Source organism: Thermobia domestica, chromosome 1 (genome assembly GCF_964235325.1).
Source record: "Thermobia domestica chromosome 1, izTheDome1.hap1.1, whole genome shotgun sequence".
Taxonomy (NCBI): Eukaryota; Metazoa; Arthropoda; class Insecta; order Zygentoma; family Lepismatidae; genus Thermobia; species Thermobia domestica.
In genome coordinates, this window is record NC_137454.1 from 360,705,666 (window position 1) to 360,719,907 (window position 14,242).

The 14,242-nt window shown below is 36.8% G+C and overlaps 2 protein-coding genes across 2 annotated transcripts; both read right to left on the bottom strand.

The window, feature by feature from the left end:
- Positions 1-8,268: 8,268 nt before the first annotated feature.
- LOC145682110 (uncharacterized) lies at positions 8,269-9,474 on the bottom strand. The gene has a single exon (XM_081753708.1). The coding sequence runs from the start codon at positions 9,472-9,474 to the stop codon at positions 8,269-8,271; it is 1,206 nt and encodes a 401-aa protein (XP_081609834.1).
- Positions 9,475-9,928: 454 nt separating this feature from the next.
- Positions 9,929-11,394, bottom strand: LOC145682118 (uncharacterized). Its single transcript, XM_081753713.1, has 2 exons — positions 10,846-11,394; positions 9,929-10,144 (listed from the first exon to the last, which is right to left on the bottom strand). Exons 1-2 carry the CDS (start codon positions 11,392-11,394, stop codon positions 9,929-9,931), a joined length of 765 nt encoding a protein of 254 aa, XP_081609839.1.
- Between the last annotated feature and the right edge of the window lie 2,848 nt (positions 11,395-14,242).

A 14,242-nucleotide genomic window follows, 5' to 3' on the forward strand; every position in this document is an offset into this window, starting at 1 on the left:
ACCAAGTTCCTTTCCCCCTAAAAGGCAAAAGGGAACAAGGTTCCAGGAAATTGTCCAGAGGTGCCTGGGAATTTCCCTTTTTTCCCTTCAATTACCTTTTTTCCCCTTCAATTGTCATGGGGCACATTACGATGAGTTTCAAGTAAACTATCATAGTATACTTATTTGCTTGTTGAATTATTGATACTTTTCAGCGGAAAAAAGGGATAACATTTGAAAGATCCAAATTAAGGCATGTAGACCAACGTAAAGGGAAAAAAGTGTAAAATTTTCTATATAATTATCCATACAATCCAAACTTAAAATTTCCGTGTAATTAAACTTTCAGTACAATTTTATGCCTATTTTCTCACAACTTTATGAGTTGATTGCCCTGTGCTGTAAGCGCTCCATATAATAAACATAAGCTTCAGCAATTATTATAGTAGAAATCAGTGGATATATGAAGTGAAGCACTGTATTTTTTGTTTCTGTTTTTTTCTTAACTAATATCGATCGTTTTTGATCAGTTTTACAAACCAACTCACTGCCAATTTTCCATATATAGAAAGTGCCCCCCCCATAAAGGAGAATTTTAAAAAAATGTTAGGACACATTCTAGTTATTTTCAATAAAGAGTTAATACACTAAATTTTAACTCCGTAAGTCCAACGACTTGCGAGATACTCAATTTTCCTTTTTCGCAAAAATTCGGATCCTCAGTACCTCCTTAGGATATATATTATAATGAAAGTAATATAACAATCCCAGTTTGAATTTAGGCCTAACTATACCAAAAGTCATTTCATTAGACTTTGCAATTTGGCCGTGATGATCAGGTACACATGGTTACATTCAATTCTTTATATAATAATTTATTTATTACAGTGATTCAAAAATGTACTTTTCCAGTAGTTAGCTCCTCTAAAATCTAACAGGCCTCGAAAGCCAAGTAGGAGTATATGTCCTATCACTATTATTACAATTACAAATATAAATATCCAAAAGTGCCTGAAGTTCTTTTTTCACTTAGATATAGCCTACTCACCTCAGGTAAGTAGACAGAAACAAATGAAAAAAGAATGGAAATGAAGGTCTTGAAAGTAAAACGCAGGCAAATTCACCAGTCTTCAAAAGATACTGTCTACAATGCACTGAGCAGAGTTAGTCCCCCATCAGGATGCCGCGGTCGGCAAGAGGGATTGCCGCCGTCGACGGTGGCAGGCCGCCGGTAGGCAGCCGGCACTCGTCCGCGGCGGCACGACGATCTACTTGTTCAAAATTGCCGATTTTTTGCCGAGGCGGCAAGCGGTCGAAAATCGTAAAAAAAAAATGCCCTTTGCCGACTGTTGCCGACCGCCAGAGTCGGCAAAACAGTCGGAAAGACCTCTTTCCGACCCTCTGCCGACTCCTTATGCCGGCCTCTTTCGACGGCGACGCCGTCGTATTTACTGCACCTTTACGGCTGTTTGCCGACTGCTCGGCAAGGCAACTTTCCGACGGCGGCGCCGGCGCATTTAATGCTCATTTCCGGCTGTTTGCCGACTGCTCGGCAAGGCAACTTTCCGACAGCGGCGCCAGCGCATTTTATGCATCTTTCCGGCTGTTTGCCGACTGCTGGAAATTACCTCTTTTCGACGTCGGCTTCCCGATTCTCCCACAGGCGGCATCCGACTTCTTGCCGCCGTCGAAAAGTGGCCCTTTGCCGACTGGAAATCAACGCTTCAGGAAGGCAAAATTTTCATCAGCTTTTACATTAGTCTCGCCTAAGTCTTCCTCCATGCTATGATTTCTCGACAAGGAGCACACTTGCAAGTTCTTGAAGTATAAAATACTTGCATTTTTGTGTGTGTGTCCCAGTATAAAATTTGTTCCTTTTTGCTTTTCTGCAGTACTCTCAGCCAAAAAAGGAGAAATTGAATGGGACATGGAAGTATTATATACTTTCAGAACTAGCAATTGTGCCCTTCATGAGAAATCATAGCACGGAGGCAAACTTAGGCAAAGCTACTGTAAAAGGTATTTTGCCTTCCTGAAGGGTTGATTTCCAGTCGGCAAAGAGCTACTTTTCGACTGCGGCAAGAGGTCGGATGCCGGCTGTGGGAGAATTGAGAAGCTGACATCGAAAAGAGGTCCTTTCGAGCAGTCGGCAAACAACCGGAAAGGCGCATAAAATGCGCCGGCGCCGCCGGTGGAAAGTTGCCTTTCCGACCGGTCGACAGACAGCAGAAAAGATGCGTAGCACTGCAATGAAAATCATGGCGGATTCCCACCAGTAATGTTGCACTCGGTACATACGCAGTACATTTCTACAATTCTCAGTACGATTTAAGTGCTATATAGAGGGAAAGTATCTGTGAATGACTTACAAATGCTTAAAAGCGACCTAAAAATAACAACTGAGCAGCTAATAATGAACGTTAAGAATAATTGAATTAACATGTCTGTGGGCCTAATGTGAAAAACTTATAACAGTCAGTACATTTTCCCCCTGAAAGCACATTTTTCACTATCACGACTACTAGGAACAACACTGTTCTATGCAATCGAAATTTGCTAGTTGCAAACGCTTTCTTCGGGGGGAAAATAAAAAGCCGCAGCAATCTGTCGGAATACGGTCTTTTCAGGTTGTCGTTTTCCCATCAACTATTGGAAAAAGAATTTTAAAGGTCAATGATTTTATAAATTTTTTAAAGTACAGGGGTCACGCTCCCAATGGAAAATGAGATTTAAATAAAAATTAATGAAGTAAAAATTATAAATAAAAATACTGTAATAAAAGGTATATGGTGGCGGAGAGATTCAAACCGAGCCTACACGCAAAAAAAAGCTACTAGTAAACAAGAAAAAGGTAGACAGTCAATATATGGAAAACAGAGACGTGTGTCCAAGCAGCCAAGCCAAAAAGGTTAACGAGAGAAGGTGATAGCAACCTTTCGTTACAGGTTAATATTGCTAGGTTACAGGTTAATAACTCACAGGGGTACGCTAACCGATCACGTAGTTACCACTATCAATCATAGCCTGTAACCGGTAACCTAGTTAGTATGTTGGAATAACCGACTGTTCGGTTAATGAAACAGGGTGCATCAACTGCAGTAACCGAGTATTTTGGTTAATATAACATATTCAATTACTGAAAGTAACCCATTTACTGGGTTAAAGTAATACGGTAGGACAAAAGTATAACCAAGTAGATTGGTTAATATAACAAATTAAATTAGTTAAGATAACATATTTACTCGATTAATGTAATAAGGTAGTGCAAATGTTTAACCGAGTAGATCGGTTAATTTAACCTGTTCAGTTAATTGAAATAACACGTTTACTCGGTTAATGTAATAGGGTAAGTTAATTCTAGTAACCGAGTATCTCGTCTAATATAACCTCCTTTATTAGTTGAAATAACCATGACTCAATTTGTTATAACCTCTTTTGCTTTGTTGTCCATATACTGACAAAGTTTCCAGGGTAAAATTGTGTTTAACCTTTCTGAAGGTTAAAATTTTATGCCCAATTCAGAATTGTTCTTGCTTTATAATTTTTGAACCACTTAACGTAGCGATGTGAAATAAACGTTTATGTACAAAACTAATTTTTTCTCTAGTAAAACCACATAAAGTGACGTACTTATTTTCAATATGAATCTGAGGACGGTGTCTTATACAGAAAGGTAAAAGCATTGTTTAGTATGATTCAGAATGAATAATTGGACATATTAATTAATAATAGTATAGAAAAGGATTATAAATGCAATGCGAAATGGTAAATCCTTAATTTCCTATAGTAATTTGCTAATTGAAATTTGAAAAATTATTTCTGCTGCAACATAACAGATTTCTAAAAGTACAGTAGAGGGTCTATTTAATAATCCATAAAATTATGTTACTACCTTTCTGTATCATTTGAAGAAAGACGAAAAATGTATAGTTTTATAAAAGGGAAAGAATTTAGCTTTGTGGAATAGATTTGTTTCACGTCAAACTTAAGTGGTTCAACGGTTTATACTGGGACACATTTCTGGGTTCGACATAAAATCTTAACCTTAAAATCAATACAAAATTTTAACCCTGAAAAATATAAAGCACTTCATAGTGCTGTAAAATATAAAGCTTTTATAGTCCTGTAAAACACAGTAGAACAGGAGCTCCGTGAGTTTTTACACATTGTGAACAATATGAAACAATTGAAATAAAAGCAGAACAATGTTATAAAGAGTTATGACAGTATCCCACCGCCCTTAATGTGAATTCTACTTTCCATTTCCATACTGCAGAGTTTTTGATATTCTGTTCAATTTACTGCAAATAGACGGTGAATATAAAATTAACTCGAAAAATTATTCACAGAGTCAAATAAACTAATTAAAATATAATAATACTGCAAAATATAAGTTATCCGTATAGCTCAGACGTTAGGGATTATGTGTATGAATCAAGCTTCAAATACTGGCCACAATGTTAAACATTTTTCACTAGCAATTCCACGCCTGCGTCTCTGAATGCATTCATTTTCTTATACTACACTTAAAAGAAAAATGTCTCTGCATTTGTTGTAACTTTGGTATTAAAAAAAAAAAAAAAGTGGCCGGAGCGATCACTTGTCTGCTTGTCCGGCTATGGTCGAAAGTGTGGGGTAATAATTTAAAATTCCCGATACTAATGCATCATGTATGTATTGTTGAAACCAGGGTCAAGGGCGCCGATCCTGGAGGACCTATCCCCCCCCAAAGCTCATGTGGGCTTCCTCGTATTGTATTTATGAATATACCATATTTGGTATAATTTGAATGCAATTTGTCTTTAAGTCCCTATGTATGAATTTTGCATGTAGATGCCCCCTCCCCCAAATTTACAGAGAAATCGGCACCCTTGGCCAGGGTACAGCTTTACTTGCACCCAGGGGTAAAAGTGGATTTGAAAAGGTAGGGAGACGCATGAATTTACCCGTACCTATCATTGCACATTGTAATTAAGTTAGAAAGTGGGGGGACGCCACGGATATATTCTGGAAACGAGGGGACGGCATCTACCCGCATTCTCCACACTTTTACCCCTACTTACACCCATGACTATATTCGTAGAAACCAAACACTGAAATGCACCAAACACAAGCTCTAACGACTAAGCTATCAGTTCTCACTCTATGCCTGAGAGTGAAATCAGAGTAGCTAACCGAGTGTAAAACGTGTTTGAGCTAGTAGTCACATTAGAAACAGAAAAAAGTTTTGGCCCTTTGACGTACTGATTATTATTTCAATTATATTGTTTGTAAGTTAAAGCACCGGTTCTCAACTTGGACGGTTCTCAACTAAGTACCGATCCCAGACAAAGTGAGCTTTGTGGTGAGCAAGCACCGTGCGCATAGGGTTTTCTCGGAGTTCTTCTGTTTCCTCCCCCTTTCTTCATTCCACCATTTCATTCATTTCTCATCATCACTGTCTACACTAGTCTCAATGCGTGATCGTGAGACGTTAAACTAGATATTTCATTCTTAAAATGGAAGCAGTCATTTGCTTCTAAATTCTCTAATAAACATATTAGGCCTAGCTATTTATAGTATCTAATTTTAATGGATGTTACAAAATGTTTACAAAGCAGCTTTGCTATGACAGTGATACGCGAAGAACACGAAGAACCGAATAGACTGATAAGTTACTTTGATACAAATCAACATTTAAAAATGTACAAGAAAACCTGTAAGAGTAATGAAAACTATAGTCACTGATGAAGAATTCAATTACGTCGAAACAGATAACTTTTACTTAATCTTTATTACAACAGTACGATCGCCACCCCAAGCGAGAATCAGAAAAGAAAAGAAATCCTGCCATATATCCAATGGTAGGAATCGGAGTTTCTTGAGAAATCTTTGAAACATTACCTTGAAGCTGCAAGTTAAACAATAAATCCCTAAGTCCCTCACAAGACAAAAAGATGTAATAAAATAGAATATTATATTTAGTGAAGATAGCATTATATTACTTTGAAATAGAACTTCGATACGCGTCAGGGTTTTGCGACACAATTGTATTGGCAATTGAGAATTTTGTATTCGGCTGAATACAAAATATTACATCTTAAAATAAAACCTTGTTAGTGGAACAAATAAAATTAACATATACTTAAATAAACTACAGGTAAAATCGATCAGGTGGGCAAAAATGATAAAAGTTTATAAACAAATACATTTTATGTTCTCCTAGGAGTCAATTTGAGCAACATATCTAAAACACAAACCATCTGTAATAAGAATTCAATCGAATGAACATAACTTTGAGAAACGCTATAGAAAAAATCACAAAACTATAACTCGGCAGCAGAGATTCCAACATTTAAAGAATAAGGCATAATACATAAACCGTATTACGTTATTAAAAGAACATATTTAATATACTGCAAACAAATTATTTTATTATTACATACGCTTAAATTTAAACGAAGTTTTATTTATAATTTTTATTTTTATGTTTCAGTCTTTGTTCGAATTGAAATACTCATAAGTTTCCAGTTAAATAGGTACTTGTAATAAGTTCATTGAAGCTAAACCGAATAAATAGAAGCATATTTGGACAAAGTATAGTTCTAGAAGTATTTTAGATTACTCATAAATCGTTATGAAAGTCAACTCTTCACATTAAAGTCATAAATTCGGAGCTAAAGACGAGATTGTGAATTACGTAACATTTAACTTCACATCAAAGTTAAGAAACTGCTTGCCTTCATTTATCTTATTATAATAAGAAGCAATTAAATGGTTGTACTTTCCACTGAAACACCATTAATACTGTATGATAAATCACTGTTACTGTCACTATTCTTAAACAAGAAAGAAAACTTTACTGCAAGTATAAGTCAATGTGCAACTATCTGCACAAAATCACAACTCAAGAACAGACATCACCGCTGTAACTGCTACAAAACGAATTTTGCTTGACTACGCTTCTGTTTTCAGTCTCCTTTTTTAGTCTGGATGAAAAACCCTTCTTTTGGACCAAACCAAAAATTTCAGTATGTCAAATGTTTTTCCGCGGTTTTTACCTCATTTGAGGGTGCTGAATCTGAATCTGCCGGGTGTACAAATGCACACCTTGAGCATTTTGAGTACTTCAAGATGGCGGCCAATATGGCGGCTGTAGAGTATTTTTGTAAATTTTATCAAGATGGACATCAAATTATATGTTTGTTTCGTTGCAGATTCCAATAATAATGTCAAAAATGTTATGAAATTAATACAAATCGAGATATTCAATATGACACCCAATATGGCGGCCGTAAAATTGACAGGAATATTTTTGGAGTATTGTATCGATATGGGTATCGAATTATATGTTTTTTGGGTTGCAGATTTCAATAGTTACTTCAAAAATCTTATGGAATTGATAGAAATCAATATATTCAATATTGAATATTCAGATTCGCGATCCTCGAGCTAGGTACACACTTAGAACATTATCTGATACACTGAAATTTTGGATTGGGTGTTGATGCTTTCTCCGTCATTGCAATTCACCTTGTTTGCGCTCCAGAACATTTTTTCCACATTTTGAGCTTCTCTATATGATGATGTATGAAGGGGTGATATGTTTATGTACTTTATTTACAAATCACACATATCACATCCAAAGCTAATGAACTGTATGATTAAACCCATTTTACTGATTCACCCAGATATCATGAAGGAACGAGAAATAAGACTTGACGAATATTTTAGATGTCACTTGCTTCAACTCTTATTTAAAGGTACATGTGTTAATATGATAAATATAACATGCTTTGTTCATATGTTAATATACTGATATAATACTTAAATATTAGTACAATGAATTACTTATCTTAACATCTTTCTGCAGTAATCGTTGCTTGCTGCTAGCTGAACCACATGTTGCTTGCTAACCATCATACTTTGTCTTCGATCACACATAAACTGAGTAACACTCTAAAACACTGTTAAGAACATGTAAATCTTGTCTATTAATGACCATGAGTGTTTCTCTAAAACCTATGAATAAATATGCTTTTCTGAAACTTAATGAATATGCTTGCCTAGTTGCACTTCACGGCACATTTTCGAATGCACAGACACAACTTGAATAGCACACTGAAGGCACTGTTGCCAGCCAATGCAAACACAACTCACTAGAACTCACCAGAAAAAAACACTAAAAGAATCACAAAGAATTCACTAAAACCACTAAACTATATACACAAAAATGAAACTAATATGAATAAAAATGATGCACATATGCAAGCTTATCCATCCTCCCCCTCCTTGATTGGACACAATCAATTAATATTCTAGGGGTAAAGGAATTAGCTTAGCAACACTACGCCGAAAAATGCCACTTTTACACTTCACAGTTGCCACTCGCACTAAATTATCACTGCCCGGATGAACTTCTTCAATCACACCTAACTTCCACACTTGAGGAGGAACATTGTCTTCTTTTAACAATACGACCATGCCCGGTTGTAAATTAGGTTGAGCTGACTTCCATTTTCTTCTTTGTTGTAACTGGTTGAGGTAATCTCTGGACCAACGTTTCCAAATATGCTGCTTCATTTGTTGAATCCGTTGCCATCTTCCTAGTCTGTTGATAGGCACGTCTAGTAGATCTGGTTCCGGAAGGCTGAGAAGTGTAGCTCCCATTAAAAAATGTCCTGGACTGAGATACATTGGATCTGTAGGATCGTTGGAAATGGCTGTCAATGGTCTTGAATTTAGAATGGCTTCAATTTGAATAAGTAACGTGTTCAACTCTTCGTATGTCAGACTTGCAGTTCCTGCTACACGCCGTAGGTGGTACTTCATGGATTTTATTGAACTTTCCCATGACCCCATGTGAGGAGATCTGGCAGGAATGAACTTCCATTCTAAACCTTCTTGAGCTGAGTATTCCAGGATGTCCTTTCGGTTAGTCTTAGATTCAAAAAATTTTTGCAATTCTCGATTGGCGCCAACAAAGTTTGAACCATTGTCGCTACAGATAGATAAGCATTTTCCTCGCCTAGCAATAAATCTCTTCAATGCTGCGATGAAAGCTTGAGAAGTTAAGTCTGAAACTATTTCTATGTGAACTGCTCTAGTGGCTAAACAGATGAACAACGCTGCATAGACTTTCATTTGAATTTTGCTGCGAATCGTGGGCTTGACATAAAAGAATCCTGCATAGTCCACTCCCACGTGTACAAATGGTCTTGCTTCATTTACTCTTTCCTTGGGTAAGTGTCCCATTAACTGTGATGAACTTGTTGATCTCCATTTGAAACAAACCAAACAATTGTGTACTATTGCCTTGACCATCTTCTTAGCTCTTGGAATCCAATATCTGGTACGCAAAGATGCAATAAGAAGCTGTGGTCCTGCATGAAGCAATCTTTTATGTTCTTCTTTGACTATCAGATGGGTGAAATGATGACCTGCAGGTAGGATGAATTGATGCTTGTTGTCGTACTCCAAGTTTGAATGTTCCAATCTTCCTCCTACTCTTAGCATTCCTTCCGTGTCCAGAAATGGAAAAAGATCCTTGATTGGGCTCTTTGTTGAAACTTCCATTTGTTGCTGCAAGTTCAATATTTCTTCATGATAGGTAGTATGTTGTACTATCTTGATACATCTGTGTAACGCTAAACGAAGTTCCGAAGCGTCAAGACTATCGGTTTTTCTTTCTAATTTCTTGGAAAGACAATTATGTTTGAATCGCAAACAATATGCTACTACTCTCAACATTTTGTTTAACGATGAATACCTTTTCATAAAGCTTGTTTCATGAACTGCCACCAAACTTATCATGACTTTCTTCTCTTCTGGAATATTAGCTGGCTCATTTTGTTCTTGACATGGCCATTCTGCTGTGTGAAGAAACTCTGGACCATGCCACCATTCTCGAGACTGAATAAGAGTATTGGGATCCGCTCCTCGACTAACTATGTCTGCCGCATTTTCTTTACTAGGCACGTGGTGCCATTGATTTATTTTTGTGATTCTCTGAATTTGAGCCACCCTGTTGGATACAAATGTCTTCCAACGATTGGGAGGTGATTTGATCCAAGACAAAACTATCGTCGAGTCTGTCCACAGGTGTATACAAGTGACCTCTATATTCAATATGGATAGTGTTTTGTCTATTAGCTTCGAAAGTAACAGTGCTCCACATAATTCCAATCTAGGCAAAGTTTGCTTCTTCAGTGGTGCAACCTTCGATTTTGAACAAAGTAAATTGACTTCAATGTTTCCTTGTTCGTCTGTAGCCCTGATGTACACTACTGCTCCAAAATTTTCTTCACTTGCATCGCAAAAACCATGTAATTGAATTTCCTTAACGTTCTCCGAAGACATTACGTTTCTTGTAATTTGTATCTTCGCCATCGCAGGTAACCAAGACATTAATTGATTCCACTCAACTTGTAGGACTGTGTCTAATGGGTCATTCCAATCCATTCCTGTCTTCCACAACTTCTGTAAGAAATTCTTGTATTTGATGACAATTGGAGCGATTAGACCTAATGGATCGAAGATAGATGACACTATACTGACGACTTGTCTTTTTGTCATTGCAACATTACTTTCTGGTGCAGTTCCGTGTTTACAAATTTTGTTCGAAATTATAAGTTTGTCTGTTAATGGAATCCATGCTATTCCTAAAGTCTTAACACCGTCTTGCTGACCAAGTATGATTGGCTGTTGTTTTTCCCTGAAGTCTTCAGGAACTCCTTGAAGTACTTCTTCTTTGTTAGAACTCCATTTACAAAGCTTGAAACCTGCTCTGCTTAAAATATTAATAAGATCCTTTTGTAGTTCTAAGGCCTTTGACACGTTTGGTACTGATTTTAACACATCATCAATGTAGAAATTGTGTTTTATTACTTCTGCTGCTTCTGGAAATTCCTTGGAATTTTCCTCCGCTATTTGCTTCAGACATCTTGTTGCCAAGAAGGACGCTGACGAAGTCCCGTACGTCACTGTTTGTAACTCATACGACTGGATCGGTTCTTCTACTGAATTTCTCCAAAGGATGCGTTGTAAACACTTGTCCTCATCATGAATTAATATTTGGCGGTACATTTTCTCTAAGTCTGCTGTAAATGCAACAGGATACAACCGAAACCTTAAAATAATGGAGTACAAGTCATCTTGAACAATTGGCCCAACTTGAAGAATGTCATTCAATGATTTGCCATTAGACGTTTTTGCACTTGCATCAAAAACTACTCTTAATTTAGTTGTTGTACTGTCCATCTTGAATACAGGATGATGTGGAAGATAACAACTGCTGCTGCTGTTCACGTCTTCTTCTGTAACTTTTCGCATGTGACCCAAACTTAAATACTCATCCATGAAGGCGGCATATTGTTTATGAAACTCAGGATTTTGTAGCAATCTTCTTTCAAGCTGCTTAAATCTTTGTAGTGCCATGTTGTAAGACTCTCCTAAAGCTGCATTCTCTTCCTTCTTTGGTAATTTGACAATAAATCTTCCGTCTCCATTTCTGGTTGTATTTTGTAAAAAATGCTTCTCACAATTTTCTTCTTCCGGCGTGTAAATCTTAGTCTGAAGATCTTCGAGTTCCCAGAATTTTCTCAATTGTGTATCCAAGTCTGTCTCCATCTGAGAAAAACATGAAATTACCGACTGGTTGGCTTCTTCGGGTATTGAAGGCATATTTCCGACGACAACGTATCCTAGCTTCGTTTCCTGCAAAACTGGATAATTTCCTTTTCTAGTCTTCTGGCCTGGCTCGAGGAGACTGTAGAATAACCCCGCACCTATAAGCATGTCTACTGACGACGAGCGATGAAAATTTGGATCGGCTAAGCAAATATCCTTTGGCAAGTTCCAATTACTGTAATCAATATCCTTAGAAGGTATGCAACCTGTAATGTTTGGTAATACTAAACAATCGACCACTGCATTAAAATCACATGTTCTTGAATAAATATGAACTTCAACACTGTGCTGAGCTTCGGAGGTTACAGAATTGATACCTCTAATGGGAACACGATTTTTCGTTTTCTTGAGACCTAATCTATGAACTAAAGCTTCACTTACAAAATTCGATTGAGACGCTGCATCTAATAACACTCTGCATTGTTGAAAACGACCTTTAGTGTCTGTTACGTTAACTAACGCTGTTGCTAATAAGACTTGATGACCATAATTAATCTTAAATGAGCAATAAGAGTCCTGTGGTTGAACTTGAACCTGATTCTGTTCCTTAACTTTAGGTACGTTAGTATTATTGTTATTTGTTTTGCTTGAACTGTCTTTGTTAGTAGCCTCCTGAGTAGTGTCTTCATGCAACAGTGTATTATGCTTAAAATTACATTTCTTACAAGCACTTGATTTGCATGCCCTTACTTGATGTTTATTACCTAAGCAATTAAAACATAATTTATTTTGCTTCACGAGCTCCTTTCTGTGATTAATGTTGGCACTCAGAAATTGTGGGCAACGAAAAACAGCATGCGTTTCTTTGCTACGGCAAATATTACATGCATTTGGAAGCACAGTAACAAACGCATTCACTTGACTGTTATTCTTTCTTTTTGCTTTGGAATCTACACTTTTGTTGTCATAAGTACTTTCAGATTGAGTAGGACGAATGTTTTCTAACATTTGACAACGACCTTCTAAAAATGAAAATAATTCCGATAACGATGGAAAGGAGTCACTACTTTGTTCAGCTTCCCATTCCCTTTTGCTTGCCGAATCAAGTTTTTCTACTAAATGTTGTGTTAGGAGTACGTCATGCAAAGGTTTGTCCAAATTCAATGCTTCAAGGGCTTGAAAATTACTACGTGCAGTATTTACAAATTGTCTAATGTCTTTAGCGTTTTCTTTCATTACTGGCTTGATATTGAGCAACCCTCGTACATATGTCGAAGCTATCAACCGTTTGTTTTCGTAGCGTTCAACAAGAAGCTTCCATGCAATTTCGTAATTTACTTCTACCGTTGGCAGATTTGCTATTAATGTAAACGCTTCTCCCTTGAGTGATGTGCGCAAATATTGAAACTTACAAACTGTACTTAATGATTCGTTGTTGTGAATAAGGGAAATGAAAATGTCCTTAAAGGGCGACCACTCCTCGTATTTACCACAAAATGTGGGCAAGGAAATTTTAGGCAATTGTACTGAACTACTACTAGAATTTCCAGCTTTGTTATTTGCTGTCCCTGAATCCGTTTTTTGCTCAAAACTATCAATAAATTCTTGTAACTTAACCTTTGAATCATAATACAGTTCCTCGAATGTAATTCTGTGCGTTTCTTGTTCACCCGTCTCATCTAAGAGCTCTATTTCTGACTGTATCTCATCAAACTTAATAAAAACCCCTTCAAGTGCAACTAGCCTTGTTCTTGCTTCTTGTATGCTAGGTTTATTTTCATTCTGTAGTTTTTGAAGAAATGTCTGTATTCTTGTTGCCTGACCTTTGACCGAAGCACGTTTCTTAATTAATTGACCCAACTGCACTTCTGCCATTGTATCAGTCCTTCTTTTTTAACTACACAAAGCGCTGACAATATATTTTTCCTTTTTTACTTCTGAGTGACCTACAAACGTGTAACCTTGAATTCAGCTGGGTTGAATGCACACACACCACTATACTGATATGAACAGCTTTGTCCTGCTTATGACAGCAGCACCCACACAAACACACAGGAGAACAAAGAATGCAGTCACGTTTCACGTTCTGATATCCGGTGGACGGAGGACCAAAAAAAATGATGATGTATGAAGGGTGATATGTTTATGTACTTTATTTACAAATCACACATATCACATCCAAAGCTAATGAACTGTATGATTAAACCCATATTACTGATTCACCCAGATATCATGAAGGAACGAGAAATAAGACTTGACGAATATTTTAGATGTCACTTGCTTCAATTCTTATTTAAAGGTACATGTGTTAATATGATAAATATAACATGCTTTGTTCATATGTTAATATACTGATATAATACTTAAATATTAGTACAATGAATTACTTATCTTAACATCTTTCTGCAGTAATCGTTGCTTGCTGCTAGCTGAACCACATGTTGCTTGCTAACCATCATACTTTGTCTTCGATCACACATAAACTGAGTAACACTCTAAAACACTGTTAAGAACATGTAAATCTTGTCTATTAATGACCATGAGTGTTTCTCTAAAACCTATGAATAAATATGCTTTTCTGAAACTTAATGAATATGCTTGCCTAGTTGCACTTCACGGCACATTTTCGAATGCACAGACACAACTTGAATAGCAC